Source organism: Haemorhous mexicanus, chromosome 3, assembly GCF_027477595.1.
Source record: "Haemorhous mexicanus isolate bHaeMex1 chromosome 3, bHaeMex1.pri, whole genome shotgun sequence".
In the NCBI taxonomy this organism is placed as follows: domain Eukaryota; kingdom Metazoa; phylum Chordata; class Aves; order Passeriformes; family Fringillidae; genus Haemorhous; species Haemorhous mexicanus.
The window spans coordinates 46143032-46161559 of record NC_082343.1 but is presented as its reverse complement, the minus strand read 5'-3'; the positions used below and the strand labels follow the sequence as shown (position 1 = coordinate 46161559).

The following is an 18528-nucleotide window of genomic DNA, read 5'->3' as shown; positions in this document are numbered from 1 at the left end:
CAGGGACAACTACTGTATGTACAGCACAGGGCATGTACTGAACTAGGATTTGCTAATCATCGAGGGTTTTTTTAATTCTGTCATTCTTCTGCTCCTTAAAGTTGACTTTCCTGTTGCCCCTTTTGGTCAGGTATGCCATTTAATGGCCTGTTCTTTAAACTCATAAGTTGGAGCAGAAATCCGAAATAGCTGCTAATGGTTCTTATCACAAGGTAATTTCAGTATCAGTCTGGAATTCAGAATAACTGTTTGTGTGAGCATGCTCACATTCCTTAGGGTACTTGGAATGATGTTGGGTAAACTTGATACTCATCCTCATTAGTTTGGTTTGTTTGTTTTTTTTTAAATGCTCTGGAGCAGTGACATTAAGAACTGTGGAACTATTTTGTTTGTTTGTTTGTTTTAAAGAGTAAATAGAAAGTGCAGAAGCTGTACAGCATTATGCTAAAGGATCTTGTTGTTACCTTCTGAGATTCAGGTGATGTGTCTGATAAAGGTCTCGGAATGGTAGTGTTCAGTGGAGCCTGACTTGTAGCAAAAGGGGATGGTAGAAATCTCTACCCTGTTACAGGGACCTGTTTATGTTACCACATATAACCAGAAAAAGCAGAGAAATACAGAGAAACTTCTTCTGACAGACCAGTGATGTTCTGAATTATGTGTAATTCATACATATTTGCTTTATATGTAACTAAAACTTCTTTGGGGCCTACGGTGCCAGTTCCTTCTATTGTAATTTTAATCTTCAGCTCCCAGTGCAGAGAACAGTTCATTGTGTGTTTGAGGTGACTTTCTTCTGCAGTGTATTCCCAGTGATTAGTGGGTGCATATTTAAAAAGCACTTAGATTGATGAAACTGTGTGTCATTGTGGTACAACATCACAAGACAAGTTATTCTTGAATGTTTCAAATGTTTAAAGCTAAGACTTACTATTTTCAACACTTCTTTCCTTCAGAAATCTGCATGTGAAAATACTAATTTCTAAGTTTGTTGAAAGATTATTTCATATACAAATTTTATACTTTGCAGTCAACCACTGAAATTAAATGTGCAGCTAAATTTCTGGAGCGTAATGTATGTCACTGGGGGGCAAGGAACGGATTATTTAAAAAAAAACCCACAAAAAACCCCCCAAAAAAAATTAGGCAAGCTAGAATCCCCATCTAATATCCCAGTATTTGAGTATCAGACTAGTTTTTCTCCTTTCTTTGATCACAGGGGAAAAAAAAAATAAATAAACCTCCCTTTTTAGCAGCTACAGATAGTATACTGGACCTTTTCAGAGAATTTGCCAAGACTTGCTGTCTCCTTGAGGTTACTTGTCCTTCTGAGAAAAGTGCTCCCTTTGCTAGTATAAATCTACTATAAATCACACTGGACAAGTGTGCTTTCCTCCTTGTTTCTTCTCTAGTACTTTCATGGAAGATCGACTGTGCAGCCTCTAAGAGTATGTTGTGGTGCATTTTATCTTGCAAGTAGTGCCTGTGAATGTAACAGTATCAGTACTTACCCTGATGCAAGGTGCTCTGCCTTGTCTTCATTTTGCTAAGGCAAGGGGATTTTCTTTATGAAAGTGTTCCAGGATTTCATATGAAACCTGGTTTAAAAAAATAACTAGATAATAATTCCTTATTAAACCCCCTGTCTTGATTTTCAAAGACATTTGTGTCACCTCTTTCAGGAGCAGCTCTCCATATTATCGCCTTCCTCCTCACTCTCATCTGCTCGCTTTAGGGGGGTGAAGCTAGTCCATGTGAAAGACAGCACTGCAGTAAAACAACCCAGGTCCTCTGAAAGTACATGCTTCTTGTAATGAGAGCTGAAGAACTCTTTTGATAATATTTTTGGGTTAATTTTGTTTTGTGAACAGACTGTCCAAAGTAAGATTAGTGATGAAGTAAGTGTTCATATGTTAGCAGGTGCAGTTCTAGAAAGAGGCTCTAGTCTGAGTCACACACCCCATTTAGATGCAGCTTTCAGGGTGCTTCTCCGTCTTGCAGGGGAGGAGAATGTAATTTAGGGTCAGCTTGTCAGCTGTGGCTTGGAATGTATCTTTTTTGCAGGATCTGTTTGAGCCTGGGGTCCAGTTGTCCCAGGTTTAGGCAAACCATATGGATCTGATATTTGAGTAGTGAAAGGAGCTGTGTGAAGCAAAGGTGTGAAGTGTGGGGCACTGATTCCCTGGAGAAGGTGGGAGATTTCTGCGGCCTCCTCGCAGGGTCTGTGTGCTGTTTTGGGTGTAGTCAGGAGTAAAGCAGGGTGTGCTCTGGCCAACAGGCTGTGACTGTCACACGTTGGTGTTCCAACTTGTGCTCCTTGAGATTGGGGCTTGCACGACCACCCTTTCTAGTCCGTGATGTTTAGGACTCTGTGGTATGGAGAGGTGTTCTCTTCATATTCTGCATTTCTCTCCTTTGGTTCAGTGTGCCCCCATGTCTGTCAGCTCTTGCCCCAACAGCACTGCAGTTGCTGTGAATCTCAGACAGTGTGGGCTGTGCACAGACTTTGCATAGGAGGAAGATTAATTTCTTATTGGAGATGCATAAGAATGAGTGAATACAAATTTGGTATTCTAGCAATGTGCTTGAGGCAGAAAGGACAGTCAAAATCCTCGCTTTTCACCATGGGTTTGTCAGGTCCTAGTGCTGTTTTCCTGCGTGTATTTAGATCTAATAAAATACTCCTGCATTTCTCTGGGTCACAAAGTCCATTTGGCAGGCACTTCATGGTATTCCTTGTGCAAAACATGTCTTTGTCTTGAAGAAAGATTGCTTCAAATAAGGTTTCCCAGTCTCACAGAATATGGGATATTTCCATATGAGCAAGTACTCTGAAGAATTGTATTTCAGTTTTGAACCTGTTTACTGGCATTTCACCTCTTAATGACAGTGTAATAGTACAATGACAGTGGTGTCTGCAGCAGTGTAGGCAGTCTTGATATATCATAGTCTGCATGGTCTGCTACAAGATTTTGTGGTTTTTATTGTCTCATGGAGGTGAAAAAGCAGAATTTTTTTTGAGATCTGTCTTGTATAGATCATAACTTTAAATATGTAGGGAAGCAAGTTGGAAACTTGCTTGTTTTTCCCTAAATATTTTCAATTTATGTCAGTATTGTAGATATAATTGACAGTGGTTGCAAAGAAGCTGAATTAGGACTGTATCAGTAGTTATTGCATGTATCAAAACTATGATTGGGTAAGCCCAGCTGGAAAGCCAGCATAGTCATTGTGCTCTACTCCATCTTGTACGAATTTTTTTGAAGAGTGTGGTTTTGGGTTTTTTAAGTAGATTTTTTTCCCCTGTATTTTTATGTTTACCTAGGAGGATCAGAATTTGTTTGTATGTACATTCAGGTCAAAGTTAATACCAACTAGTTTTTAACTGAACTGTTTCTTATGCATATGGTTCTTGAATTTACAGTTTAAGTAGTAAAGAAGCTTATTGTTATCGGGAGGAAAAAAATTGATTTAAATGACTCTTGACTTTTTCAGAAATACACAACCTGGCAAGCACAGTACCATAGTTACAGTATATTCTTACTAAGAATGTACTTCTTTGGTCTTGGATTTGTACTTAACAAGTCCAGTCTTGAATAACAAGATGCCTGTTGTTAATATCTTGGTGCTATTTAGTATATTTTTGTCTCGTATCTCTCTGATACTAAGTGGAAACCTTCAACAGAAAGGGAACTGAAAATGTCCCTGTGAAGTCAGTGACTCAAAGCTGGTGACTCCAAAGGGTTACTCACTCTAGATAACTCTGCAGTCACTCAGGATCAAAAGAGTTTGTTTTTATTAACTGGTCACATTTTACGTAGTTGAAAGGATTTATTTTATTGTTATTTTATTATTGTTTATTTTATTGTTAAGGTTTTACAGTGTATAAATAGGAAGTATACCTTTTAGAGGTCTGTTCAGATTTCTCATTCAGGTAGTTTTTTTTACGTGCAAACATGGATTTCTGCTGTTCTGTGCAGACTGGAAAATAGGTTTTGCATTTCCCCTCAGTGTAAAAAGACGTTAATCCTCTGAACCTTAGCTGAAACTTCACAGATTTGAGAATTCCACAAATTACTTGATTCAAATTCCAATTCTGTTTTTATATGGCTGCTAATTCTCTTTTTCCTTAGTTAAATTTCTACTGTGATGTGATTATCTGCTTAAAATGATAAATGTGTACAATTTCTTTTTCTCTTCAGGTACGATGAGTGGATAAAGGCAGACAAGATAGTGAGACCAGCTGACAAAAATGTACCAAAAATTAAGCATCGAAAGAAAATAAAGGTAGTTTTTCTCCCTTTTCTCTCTTGTTGCTCCCTGTGTTAGTTTGATACATAGTTAAGTAATCCTTGCCTCCCTTCCTGACCTTTTGATTGGCTTACAAATGCTTATCAAGGAAAGCAACTTCATAGTCTTTTAAAATGGGTACTCTTTTCATCATCAGTTTGGCTTTTCTCCTTGAGGTGAGGGGGGGAAGCTTCTCTTTCCTTCTTTCCTGAATTTTTAATTAAATGTACAGAAATCAAATGAGGAGGATACAGATTATTGTCAGTGTTGGGAGCCAGCTTGAGGGGGGTGAAATTTGAGATCTCTCTGATTCTGCAGTGCAGATCTGTGGACTAGTCCATGTGCATGGGACTCTTTAATTTTATTGCCAAGTTTTTTTTCCAAATTAATTCTTCCACAACTGATATTTAAGCTTAGATGATGACATACTTCTTGGACAGTGGGCTGCAGGGAAGCTTTTCCTTCTGCCACTGCTGAGCCTGGCATGCTGCAGTGCCATTTCTCCTCGAGCACTGGTTGTGTTTGTTTTCCCATTTGTTTTAGTGTTGACTAAGTCCCTGTCTTCAGTAGAAGGGTCTTGGCATGAAGTGTAGGAAGGTGTTTGTAGTCTTTGAAACAAAGAGGAGACCTCTACAGATTGAATGTTTAAGATAACTGTAGGCATTGTTTAATTGTAATCCATTATAAGATGTGTGCTTCAGTGAGAAGAGTTTTTGTGTCTTTTTTTCACCTAGAATAAAACTGACAGAGAGAAGGAAGAGAAGTATTCTCCTAAACCTTGTAAACTGCGACGTTTGTCAAAACCCCCCTTTCACACCAGCACATCACCAGAGACTGGGTCCAAACTTGACAGCACTGAAGCCAAAAATACTGAACAAGCTCCAGTTAAATCAATAGAAATTACTTCTATCATTAATGGGCTACAAGGTATTGTGCTTTAAAGCTTTTTCTAATTCTGTAAATGGCCTTTAAACAGGAGTAAATGACAAGGTAGAATAACTGATGCAACTAAATGCTTGAATCTGTCTGGCTAGTTATAACATCATCTTCAGAAATAACCCTTGGACAAAAGCAGTGTTGGCAGTTTCTGTGAATTCAGTGTGTTAACAGTCATTACATTTTCTGTTGCTGTCCTTTTTTTTTGTTTGATGTAGAGCTTTTTGCTTCCTATCTAATTTCTGAATTTTTAATTTTTGATTTGCCTAAGCTCTAGGACCCATTACTCATATCTGCATGTCTGTTGCTAGCACTGTGTTGCCCTGCCCACACATTTACAGCAGCATTTTAATACCTACTTGCTTCTCTTCATTCTTAGTTTAGAGCACACTTCCAGAGAAGGAAATCAGGTATGGTATAGGTAGTTTGGGTAACCACAAACTTCTGTGGAAGCTGTGTGAATTTAGTAATCATTCCAACTTTTTTGAACTTGGATGACACTGGCCACTGGGTTCCAAAACTGTAGGTAGAATAACAATCAACATATTTATAATGCTTCATTTCCTTAGGAAATGAGAAACAAAAACCAATTAGTGATGCCACTATTATTAGTGTGATAATTAATCTGTAATTAACTTTACAAATCAAGGAGTTGCATATATATATGTATATATTTGAGCCAATTCCTGTGTTTCTCCTTGAATCCATATCTTTTTGCACTGGATGAGATTGTTGTTGATTCCTTTGGGATTGTATATATCTTTGTTCTTCTCTCAGTTTCTTTGTTGTTGACCCTGAATTTTCTTGCAGTTGTCCTACATTCTTCTTGTCCATTTGTTTCCCTAAGTGCCTTTCTTTATTGCTTTCACTTCCTTTTTTCCAGCCAGATCATCAGATTGGTTGATTGGTTTGTTAGACAGTATCCAATGTTTCTGGTGTTGTTCTGTCCTTTAGACTCTGGATTTTCCAGGAAAAATGATGTCTGTGTTACAAGCTTTGGAAAAAAGGCAGATAATGGTAGTATTTATCACCCATAAGAAATATGTAAGGGCATCTTCAGTTACTGGTTTGGGTGCAGAAGTTCGTATTTTATGGATTAATGCATTCTATGCCTTGTCTACCTGTTCAGAAATTCCTGGAGATGTACTGTATAACAGAGAATCTTCCTGGTTTTAAATCTAGCCTTTATACCATAAGTTTTTGAACTCTTCAGGAGGTACCATTTAAGAGAGAGACTGCTAGAGATCCCTGTAGCATGTCTTCATATCTGTACAGTTTTCTTTAGTTGTTTTTTTGGTTTTTTGTTTTTCAGTAATTCTTTGTAATCAGAATCAAGACAAACTTTTCTTGTTTTGTTTTTGTTTTGTTTGGATTTATTTTTAATTAGCTTCTGAAAGTTCTGATGATAGTGAGCAAGAAGATGACCAAAGTGCCCCGAATGTTCATGCTGATGGCAAGGAGGAATCTCAGCCCGAAGCCATAAGCCAAGATAAAAATGAACTCCGTCTAAAAGAACAGAGCGGTTCATCCCTCCCAGAAGAAACTAAAGCTCTTACAGATGCAGTGGTGCCCAAGTCTGTATCCAAGTCTCCTGAAAGATTGCGGAAAGAGATGGAAGAGTTATCTGAAGATAGTGATTCCGATGGAGAAGATGAAGCCACAAAGAAGAGAAAGGATGGAAAGAAGGAGATCGTGGATAAAACAGCAAAACCACAAGTGAAGCGTGGTAAACGAAGACACTGTGTAGCAGAGGAGTCCTTAAAGACCGTGTCACCTAACAGAAAGGATGAGAAGTCCAAAAACAAAGACTCCCTTAGTTTAGAAAACAGCAGTAACAGCTCCTCAGATGAAGATGAGGAAGACAAATCTAAACTGAAAATCACTCCAACGAAAAAGTACAATGGACTAGAGGAGAAAAGGAAATCTTTACGGACAAGTACTTTCTACTCTGGATTTTCTGAAGTGGGAGAGAAAAGAATAAAGCTTCTAAATAACTCTGATGAAAGACTTCAGAACACCCGAGCAAAGGATCGAAAAGATGTGTGGTCAAGTATCCAAGGCCAGTGGCCGAAGAAAACGCTGAAGGAGCTGTTCTCAGACTCTGATACTGAGGCTGCTGCTTCTCCTCCACACGCTGCTCCTGAGGATGTTGCGGCAGAGGAGCAGCTTCAGACTCTTGCAGAAGAGGGCATTTCTTTGCCTAACTGTGAACTTGAAAAATCTTTGCCAGCAAGTGTCGATGTTAAACCTGTTGAGGAAAAACCGACTGAAGTGGGTGAGAAGAAGGTTGAATTTCCAAGCAGCGGCAGCAATTCAGTGCTAAATACGCCTCCTACAACTCCTGAGTCACCTTCCTCTGTAACTGTGACAGAGTCCAGTAGACATCAGTCCAGTGTCACTGTCTCTGAGACACTGCCACCAAATCAAGAAGAGATACGAAGCATCAAAAGTGAAACAGATAGCACAATAGAGGTGGACAGTGTGGCAGGGGAGCTGCAAGACCTCCAGTCTGAGGGAAATATTTCTCCAACAGGTTTTGATGCCAGCGTCAGCTCCAGTAGTAGTAATCAACCAGAGCCAGAGCATGCTGAAAAAGGTAAAGGAAAGGGTTAAGAGTGCTGTCTCAGACCTAACCAGCTCTTATTTCACTGCTGATGTGTTTTCATTCTGTTTTGATTATGGTGCAGGAAAGTTAGTTTTTGCAGGAAGTAGTAGCCTGCTGTCCATTTCAGATGTGTGGAAATGACATAATCATCTCATGAGTGAAATGTAATCTGCCAGCAAGTTTATTGGCTTTTCGTTTAAAATTGTGGTGGTTTCACCGAGGGACAAAGGATAAAAGAATAAAGCTTATACTGGATATGGCAAAAAAGCCCAAAGCAAACTGTAATAGCTTGTGTAAGGAACACTTACTGTAGCAAGATGGAAGCATTTTCAGCACTGCCCTTAGAAGCAGGAGATCCTTTTCTTGCATAAAATTTGATTCTCTGTAAGTTGGTTGTTATGGGGGAGAAAGCCCTCTTGCTGCTAGGGTGCTTAGGCAGTCATTTCTAATTTGTATATTTCCAGAACATTAACTTCATAAGATTCAAGTCAAGCTGATAAAAGCATTGACCTTTTCAGCTATGTTTCACTTTCATATGTGATGTTTTTGGATTGAAGTTCCTTTCCTGAAACCACTAGAGAGTGGGGGATAATAAACACTTGTGCACGTGATGTCGCTGTAGTGCTGCCTGCTTTTTAACTGCTGGCAAGGCAAGATCCAAAAGCTTTTTCCTGAAAGTGACTAGCTGTTTTGCAGTTCATCAAAAGTACAGCGACTTTCACTGTGTTGTAGTGGCTAAAAATTATGGACACAAAGGAAGAAAATATATTTTGTATAAAAACCTGAGACAGAAGTGGGTTTTCTTAGCTCAGTGAATTGTGGCTAGCAATTAGCTATTTTTTTCCAAATGCCCTTAAAGGTGTGTTACCTTCAGTGTTCTGTTGGAAATAATCTCCTGAAAGTATGCAACAAAATGTGTTTCCTTAAAGGAGAGAGTTAGGAAGAGGGCAATGTGTATCAATGTCTTGATAAATGCACCTGTATTGCTTTGCTAATTAAAGCTGTGTAGGTTTAGAACTTAAGTTGCTTGGGGATTTTTATATTGCCACTTGAAAGAAGGATTACACAATTGTAAAAGAGTATTTTTAAATGCATTAGACTTTAAGTTCCTCTCTGATTTTGTCAGCATGTTGCCTGTTTCAGAAAATTAGGTTCCTTAATTTAAATTGTTTCATGCGAGGGGTCATTTTTAATCTGTAAGTCACAGAGTTGTGAAACAATGTTTGAAGAAGTTCTAAAACACTCTCTTTTAGCAGGTGTACTAGAATCCTTCCATGTTCCTTTTCAACTTTTTCCCCTTGTAGTCACAAATACCAGTAGAATTTTTCCCTTGTTTACCTTTCTTTTCTTGTTGTTTTTTGGTTTTTTAACATTATCTAAGATCTTTTTTAAGACCTTCAATCAGTGTAATTACTGATCACAGATTATGGCTTTGGTTTTTTTCTAACAGCTTCCAAGTACAGCAAACTTTTAAAAACATTTTTTAGTCCCAGTAGGTCTTGATAACTTTTTAAATAAATGTATTTAATTTACAGTATTAAAAAATAGTAAACCCATGTGGTTCAAGAGAAATTCTGGTGATGCATATGGGAAAGTAATTTGGAAGCATCATAAAAACTTTGTCTGCCTTCCATTGTCTTTCACCTCCTCTTGTCAATATAAGTAGAAAACTGAGCTGCATTAAGGATAGGCAGGAACAGTTGCATTGTTGTCTACAAACTTAAGCTTTGAAGTGTTTTGTGGGAGGAGTGCAAGCATTTATTTAATTTTGGTTTATTTTCTTTTTTTTTTCCCCAATTATAGTCTGTACAGGCCAAAAAAGACTTAAAGATGCTCAGGGAGGAGGCAGCTCTTCAAAAAAGCAGAAAAGGAGCCACAAAACATCTGTGAGCAGCAAAAAGAAGAGTAAAACTAGTAAGTACAACTTAGTGTGAAATAAAAGGTGTGAAAGTAGCGTGTCATTTGTTCAACTAATTGTAGGAGATGAAGTCAGTTAATAAAAAATGCATTAGGACAAAATGTTCTCATCAGGGAATTCTTAACACTGTTTAAATGAAGAAACTGCTCTACCTAAACACCAGAGTGTTTTTAAATGTCTTGTACTATTTCTGGGCCTATTTCTAAGAGCTGCTTAATATTTTGTAATTCAGGAAAACCAAGAAGAGTGCGTATTTTCACATATGGCAGAATTGGGACAGGTATCTCTGTATCATGATAGCTGCCTGCTTTAGAGGAGAGACTGGGACCAGAAGGAAATGATACTCTATATTTTCTGCAAGATGAGTTTTTGGAAGTTAATGTCTCTACCCTGTAGCAAATATATTTCCAGAAGAATATAGATTCTTGTTTTCTTCCTGTGCTGTCCGTTACATCTACAGTTAAAAATGCAGCTTTTGCAGTTTCTTATAATTGTAGTAGCTAATTGGAATAGAAACTACAGTACTGAGTAAGGGAAGCTTAATAAAAGCAGAGGTGTGTTAGGTGTGTTAGGGTATGCACAGGAGTTTGGGAGACAATGAGATCAATTACTGCTTCATTTCTCTGTTAATAAAAAGATACCAGGAAACAGCTAGAGACTGAAGCCTAGAGGAAACTGTAAAAAATGGAATTAAAGCAAGGATAAAAAGCATATGCCATGCCTTTTTTCCTGTCTCTCCTCCAGCTTCCCTTCCCTCTTTCTGTTAACAGCTTTTACTAAAAGTCTTGCTAGTCTGGTATTTGCTTTCACCCCACCTGTCTTTCATGTTCATTGATCTCCTCTTCATATTTTTTCATAATTTTAAATTCCGTTTTACTGGTCACCTCCTTTCATAATCCTTATTCTTACCCCAGAAATTAAAGTAACCAAACAAACTGAATTTGCAGAACAAATACACCATTTTAAGTCTTGCCTTTATTCCCTTGGATTTGGTGCATTTACCCCTTTTTCTCAATCTCTGTCTTCATGAGGATGTAATACTTCAAAGCTACTACCACGTAGTCATTGGTGTCTGCTCTTTTTGTTAGACTTCAGGCACTACTGGATGTAATAAGGAAAATGAATAGATAAAATGGGATTCAGCTGAAAGTAAAAAAGGAAAAAAAAAAAAAAAGCTTTTGACAAAATTCCAAATTCCAGTGTATCTGTTAACCTGCTTTTGTGGTAGCTTCAGCTCTTGCCTTTGCATTAAACTATCGAATTCAGGGTTCCCCCAACATAGGGAATGATTGGCTTCTGACTCCATTGATTCAAATGCTGAATAATTGCTTTTTTAAAACTATATTATATTACATTAATATTACATTAATACTGTACTATACAAAGAGATACTATACTGCAAAGAATCCTAAAGAAAACCCGTGACTGTCTCAAGACAGCCAGGACACAGCTTTGAGTGATTGGCCAAGGAAACAAAACAATTTGCAGCAGAATCCAATTGACAAATCACTTCAGGTAAACCATCTTCCTAACACATTCCACATGTGCAAAACAACAGGAGCAGCAAGTAGAGATAAGAATTGTTTTTTCTTCTCCTCTCCTGCTTCTCCAGGAAAAAGCCTGAGAGAGAGAATTATCTCTCTCTCTGTTCAGAGAATGTGAATGCCACATTAAACCAATACCAACAAGCAGCTCGCCAAGCTCTTTCACACTACATGTCTTGGGTATTCAGTTTCTCCTGTGTATATCACCAGATCATAAAGGCCAAAAGGTTCAGGGTTTATTTTGTCATCATCGGGGGCAGGTACAACTGAGGCATACATTTTTCTTAATAAATATAAATTCAAGGTGTTTTTAAAAACAACTCTAACAATTGAGGTTCTGCAGATTTCCTAGGCATTTTATTCTGCGGCTTTGCTAGACTTGTGTTAAATTACAATCCCTTGTGCCTGCTTTCACGTCAGTCTTATTTTAGTAATGCTAAAAAACTTCAGCCTTTCAATCATTACTCATAAGTCTTGTCTTTTAGATAGGTTATTTTGCTGCTCTCCTTTGAATGGTTTGATTAAAAACTGGTGTTCAGTTCAGCCTGTTGCTTTAAAGTTTTTTCAGCATGAGGTAAAGTTCTTCTGTTGCGGGTCAGCAAAAGATCTTTTTCCAGAATTAAAAAATTGTATCATCATGTCTGAGAATTTGTAGAGTATGTCACAGATGTTCATATTATTGATAGTGGTTTTAGTAAAGGAAAATTAAAATAAAGGTGACATAAGGCTAAGAAGGTGACATAAGGCTAAGAAAAGGCTGTGTTTGCTCTGACTTCTGCTATACATGTCCTAAAAATACAATCAAAGCTCTGTCTGTAACTGTTAGCTCTAAAATGGGATAGAGGTTTATATATATTGAATAGTGCATTAGAAATTGATGTTTGCCTCAGAAAGAGGTAAACAGGAGATGGGCCAACAATCAGTCTTGTGAACTGTTAGAAAAAGTACAGCCCCATGAGCAGGCAGATGTGGTTCCTTTTGTCCCCATTAAATACCTGGTTGTGCTTCAGAGATGCAAAGAGCATCAAGCCAAGCTGCCACACCAGGATGGATTCTGTTTTAAAGTAAGGGATTTGGGTCAAATAAATTCCCATTGTATGAAAATCAGCACAGAGATTTCTTCTGACAAGCTTTAGTTTGGGCTTTGTTTTGTAACAATATCTTTTTGTTTCTTCAGCAAACAGCAGCGACAGTGATGAACTATCTGCTGGTGAAAGTGTGTCCAAGTCCCAGTCAGCAAAATCGGTTTCTACTGGTATGAAATCTCACCAAACCAAATCACTCACAAGAACACAGTCACCAGGAAAATGTGGTAAAAATGGAGAGAAGGAGTCTGATCTCAAAGAACAGAATAATCGTTTGCCCAAAGTTTACAAGTGGAGTTTTCAGATGTGTAAGTATTTTCTTGAAAACATACCTAGTTCTTGTTCAGACACTTGGGTGATCGATTTGTCTTTTTTTCCCCATCCATTTTGCATTATTGAACCAGCACATGTTTGCTATTTCTAGTATTAAGAACTTCCACTCTGTTTCAGTCAAGCTACTGGTCCAGCTAGGGGTGAGGAGTGTGGAAAGGATCCTGCCTAACCCTATCTGGCCCTGTCTGCCAATCTGAAAAACAGATCAGTGGCTTATCAGTTCCCTCATATTAGTGCAACTTACCAATTGAATCTGACTTTGCTGTTTTGGTTTTTGGTTGGTGTTTTTTTTTTTTTTTTTTAATTTCCTCCCCATCCCTGAATGCCAGCATTAGTCTACTTTTAAATGTATTTTTTCCCAGTAGTTCTTCACAATCAAGTTACATTCTGGTGCTCTTCAGGAGTATGTGATGTAAAAGGTCTTCATTGTCGCTTACTTCCCTGTTGAGATTGATTGAATACTTTCCTGGTGCAACACATTTGAGGGGCTTTTGCTCCTTCCTTTCTTTTTACCATGGCTACACTCCACATGCTAACGTTGCTCGGCAGAAGTTGGTCTGTGGAGTGCTCTTTGACACATTTCCTGCTGTAGCTGAATCAGACACTGGAGCTTTCCTCATTTTCCCACAGCCTAATATAGTTGTGACTTCTGGTCCTTTAGTGCTGCCCTCATTACAGGTTGATGTGTAGTGCATTTTGCACTTCACAACAGTTTAAATGATTCTTAATTGCTCTTGAATTGAGTGTCTCCTGTGTGGCTTTTTTGGACTGAACCAAGAGTTTCTCCTGCTTGTGCTACCCACTGCTGTGTGCCATGCTGTGGAGAGCTCCCAGCTGGAAACAGCCAGAGGGGCAGCTCCTTTGCTGGCCATGTCCAGCAAGGTCATCCTGTATGCTTTCTCCTTGTGGCACATATACCAGGGACTCCACCAGAACCAACCCACAGCTGTACACACTACTGTTGGAACCTGCTTGTTTTGTACCAAGACAAGTCAGGCAAGGCTGACCTTCCCAGTGTCTGGGGTCCAGCAAGGACTGAAAGCAACAGGCTCAAAGCGAGTTTTGGCCCTGATGTTTTTCTCCCTTGTCTTAATTTTTTAATCCTTTTCCTCCTGATGGGGAAGGGAGTGCATCTTTTTTCCTCTCTCAGTTCCTTAAAAAGTCCCCAAAAAGTGTATGGCAGTATCTTTTAAAGAATAATAAAAAGTGAACAAATTGGGGGTGATAAAGAGCAGTTGCCGCTGCTGTTGTTTCTTAGCTGTGCTGTCTGCTAGCTCACTAAAATTGGAGTACCTTCCACTTCACTGACATCCAGAAGTGTTTGGAAATGCTTCAATACAATAATTAACAGAGATTGTTTAACTTGCAGCTGACTTGGAAAATCTGACTAGTGCTGAGCGCATAACAGTTCTCCAAGAAAAACTGCAAGAAATCCGGAAACATTACCTGTCCCTGAAATCTGAGGTGGCTTCCATTGACCGAAGAAGAAAGCGCTTAAAGAAAAAAGAGCGGGAAAGTGAGTGCTGGAAACTAAATTCTGCTTTTAGAGGGCTTAGTTGCATCTTATGTGAAGGTACTGAATAATTTGCTGGGAGATGCGTGTCATTAGGAGTGTGGTTTTGTTTGGGTTTTGGGAGATGCTGTGTGCAGGTATTTTATGACCATTAGAAGGATCAGATACCCAGTGACTCTGGAGAGGGAAGAGCGTTACCAAGGTGTGCAATCTATTTAATGCTGTTAAGGCATAACCACTTCATACAGGAAAAAATATACAGAAAATGAACTTTTCTGAGCAGTGAACAAAGAGTATTAATAACTTCTAATTTTTCTTCACATTACAGATAAATTTGCTGTAGTGTTGCTTGTGGGCCTAGTTAGTGCTTTCCCCTTGGGATAAGGGGTTTATTCCATGACTTTAGGGGAGACCAGTTAAATTGAGTGTTTGCTACACAAACCAGGCAGTGGAGACTGGTTTCTTTCCCATTGCAGGGCATTGGTTGCAGGAGTCAGTATGTACCACTGCTTGCTGCTGAACAGGAAAACATGTTTATTGCTTGATCTATGAATCTCTATAACTTGTGTTTTCCTTTTCCTGTGCAGGTGCTGCTACTACATCATCTTCCTCCTCATCACCTTCCTCTAGTTCCATTACGGCTGCAGTTATGTTAACGTTAGCAGAACCATCTATGTCAAGTTCATCACAGAATGGAATGTCAGTTGAGTGCAGGTGACAGCAGGACTTGCCAAAGCACTTTGCACTTAATGGCTGCTGAGGGCCACTCTTTTTTTTTTCCTTTTTTTTTTTTTATACTGCACAGTGGCACAAAATTCAGACAAGCACTATTTTGTATTTAAAGTTGTTTCTTGACAAGCTAACTTTGCACTTAAGTGCACTTTTATGAAGAAAAAGTACAACAAACTGCTTTTCCTCAAGCAATAATTGTTTCCAACTTGTCTGGGAATTGTAAGTCTAGTGACTCAAAGGCCTTCCGCTGTGGCAAATGGAGGCTGTTCACTGCCTGTAGAGACAGGACAATAAGTATATAGTTGTTGGGGTGATCTAAATCAATGTGGTAAGGCTTACTGTATTCCCTGGTATTTTGTTAAAGCTGGAACATTTGATATTTTTCCATTTATTTATGACAAATATTGAAAATATTTTCATTTGTACAAGCTAATTGTTTTTTAACTGCTAAGTCACCTTATAGTGGCTTTAATTGTATACGTCAAGCACATCTATTCAAAACCTGCAGTTAGTAGGATGTCTGACATCAGTCCTGATAACCAAATATGAGGATTCCTTTTAAAAGAAAAAAAAAAAAAAAAAAAGACTGACTAATGTTTACAGGTTTGAATTAGGCTTAAGTAGGTTACTCTGGGTTTTAAGAACCCGTTAATTGGAATGAAACTACTGTACTTTGCCATTTTTCTATAAAACAGTATTTTTTTTTAATTTTGATAAAATACATTATGAAAAAGAAAGAAAATGGCTAACAAACTGTATTAAATCTTAATGTATAAAGATTGTATTCAGCCAGTTTAAAGTGTATATTTATTCATAATGGATTATAACAGGTATATTTTTGTGTTTTCTTGTAAATGTTTCTTTTCCCCTTAAAGCAACAAATATTTCATTTGTAATGCTTATTTTATTACGAGCTTCTAGGAGAGGACTTCAAGAGGGAGCAAGGTGTGAGGTTATAATTTGTGGTTGCTGATACCAACACTGCCACAAAAGGGTAGTTGTTTTTAAAATAACTAGCTAGCCAAGTGGTAGATGTTTAATTTTTTAAATGCCTTGTACAAATTCCAAAACCAACTTCAAAATGTTTTCACTTGTATTGATTTTATGTTGAATGGATCCCAAGCTCTCTCCTGTCAATTCTATACCTTTGTAAGACATTTGTATATTGCGGAAGTGTTCATTCAGCTATTTAATACCTGGCACTGTTAATACACAGTACTTTATTGTACAGATTGTTTTACTGTTTTAATTGTAGTTCTGTGTACTTCTTTTGCCTGGGGAAATAGGGGCTGGCATGTTTTTCTTTGTTTTCTGGCAATACAACATGTAAGAATTTGAAGCATTTTGTTTGTAGGTGCTAGAGTGTCAGAATCCTTTTCATTTGACTTTTCTAAGAAAAGCATTTTCAGTCTTTGTAGTGTGCGCTTAAGGTTATAACTGATTTTATTGAAAATGGTTTCAAAGTATTCAGAATTGTACAGGACTGTAAAAATTTGTTGACAGACATTGAAGGAAAAGCTTATAGAAAAAAGCTATAAAATATATATTAGGTTCTGCAGAAAATGGAGAGTTATGTAATATATTGTACAAATGTAAGCAAAGGCCTCTGAAATAAAATGCCATAGTTTGTGAATCCCTGATTTTGTTTCTAACAGTTTAATTAAGCAACTGTAGTGTGTTCATGAAAGTTACATCAAGCTGCAGAATCTGTTTAGCAAATGATCTTTGGTGTGCTGTAATGGACATAGAAAGGTAAGATAGAGCACGTGCGTTTGCCTAATTTTCTTCTTAGTGATGAATTCAAGTCCATCCTCTTTTTCAGCAGAAGGCGTGACCCATCATTAAGGCAGAGCCAGTTGAAACAAACTACTGGCTGTAGTTCAGGTGATCAAAATACTGGTACACCTGCAAAGTGACAGATTACTGATGAGACTGACAGTAACAACCCATGATGAATAAGCTTTGGAAACACTGTGTTAAAAATGACGATGATCCAAGACTACAGGGGTAATTTTAATATTTTCAGTGAGGCTACTAAGAGGATATTTTCATCTGTTTAGTGGAATCAGAGTCGTGGTAGTTCAGTTCTGCTTTTCAGTTTAGTAGGCATGAGGGGAATGGATGTAACTGGGAACTATATCTGGGTGAGCAAGATTCAAATTCAGCTCTTCACTCACTATTAGTTCTTGATCAGCTCTGAGTTTTAGTGCCAGCATATTTGCTTTGATGTGACAATTACTGACTCTATGATCTGGTGGGGGGATTTCTTTACCTTTTTAAAACAGGAATCATTAGTCAGCTCCCTGTTCCTAAGTCAGGTTTTTGCATAAATAGGATTTTTGATTTTCCATGATACAGATATTATTTAATTTTCATAATATTTCTGATGCAGTTTAGTGGCTACTCAACATTTGTCTGAGTATGTTACACTGCACCTCTTCTGTGAAGTTTGTCTGTAAATGGTGCTCTCCAGATTCACGGAACCACTTGTCTCCCAGTAAGTAACAAAGGAAGATACCTTTGGCAAACTGTAAGCCAGGCAGTTTTATCCCATGTTCCAGTGGGTCAAATCTGAGCTGCTTTTCAGGGTACGTGCTGTACGCACCTTTACACGAGTGCATTCCCTGCCTGGCACGTGCACTCTGCTTGCAGCTGAGGCAGTTTGCCACTAGCAGTACCTGCTGGGCTGAGTTTGTACTCCTGAGCACCTGCTTGGACCCTGATCCCAAAGGCAAAGCAAGGCAGACACCCCCTGCTGTGTTCCCCACACCTTGGCTGAGGGACAGACTCAGGTTTGTGTGTCCCACAACTGATCGTGTTGGGAATAGCTGAGATGGGCATATGCTGAGGGAAAACACGCCTTATTTGAAGGCTCTGCAGTGCTCTCACCTCCCCTTATTGGCAGTTTCCACTGATACCTGTCCATACTTATGACTGGGTAGTTCCCATCACACTGTGGAATTTTCCTGTTGGCACAAGGGTTGAACTCTCTCTCAGGCAGAGTTCCTGGAGGCTGTATGCCTCTTGCCGAGTTTCAGTGGCCATGAGTCTCTGAAATGCGCTGGATGATGGTTGTGCCTGTTCTGCCCCTCCTGTGTCACTACAGTGCTGCTCTTCTGTGTGAAGGCAGATTGGAAAAACCACCTGCCCCTTTTCAAGGATTTGTGTATTCTCTTGTGCTGACCCCATCCATGAGGGTCACTACTTTTCCTGGCATCCAGCAGGCGAGGCAGGGGTGATACCTGGTGCATGTGTCAACACCAAGACTTTTCTTCTATTCACCAGCTGGGTTGCTTGTTTAGCCTTTGGTTGGATGCTAGTGCCAACAGACCTGCTTACAGTGGCAGCTCAAAAAGTGCATCAAATGTGTAACGAGACAGCCAAAGTGCTGTCAGGCTTGCTTCAGCTCCCCTTGGAACTGAGGGTAGTGGGAAAGCAGTGACAGCCTCTCCTCACTGAATCTATTAGCTTGGAAAAAACCTCTGAGATCATCAAGTCCAGTCTAAGACCAAATACCACCACGTCAACTAGACATGGTATTAAGGACCACGTTCAGTCTTTCCTTAAACCCA

At 38.7% G+C, this 18528-nt stretch overlaps 1 protein-coding gene across 4 annotated transcripts in view; it reads left to right on the top strand.

Annotated features, from left to right (window-relative positions):
- ARID4B (AT-rich interaction domain 4B) overlaps nt 1–16589 on the top strand; it is an 88434-nt gene extending 71845 nt beyond the window's left edge. For all 4 annotated transcript variants that reach the window (XM_059841628.1, XM_059841625.1, XM_059841627.1 and 1 more), the window contains 7 exons: nt 4203–4287; nt 5025–5217; nt 6614–7822; nt 9635–9745; nt 12471–12686; nt 14081–14227; nt 14812–16589. In XM_059841628.1, coding sequence (XP_059697611.1) covers nt 4203–4287; nt 5025–5217; nt 6614–7822; nt 9635–9745; nt 12471–12686; nt 14081–14227; nt 14812–14942 — 2092 coding nt within the window. In that variant the 3' untranslated portion in view covers nt 14943–16589. The remainder of the gene's footprint in view (nt 1–4202; nt 4288–5024; nt 5218–6613; nt 7823–9634; nt 9746–12470; nt 12687–14080; nt 14228–14811) is intronic.
- The last annotated feature ends 1939 nt before the right edge of the window (nt 16590–18528 follow it).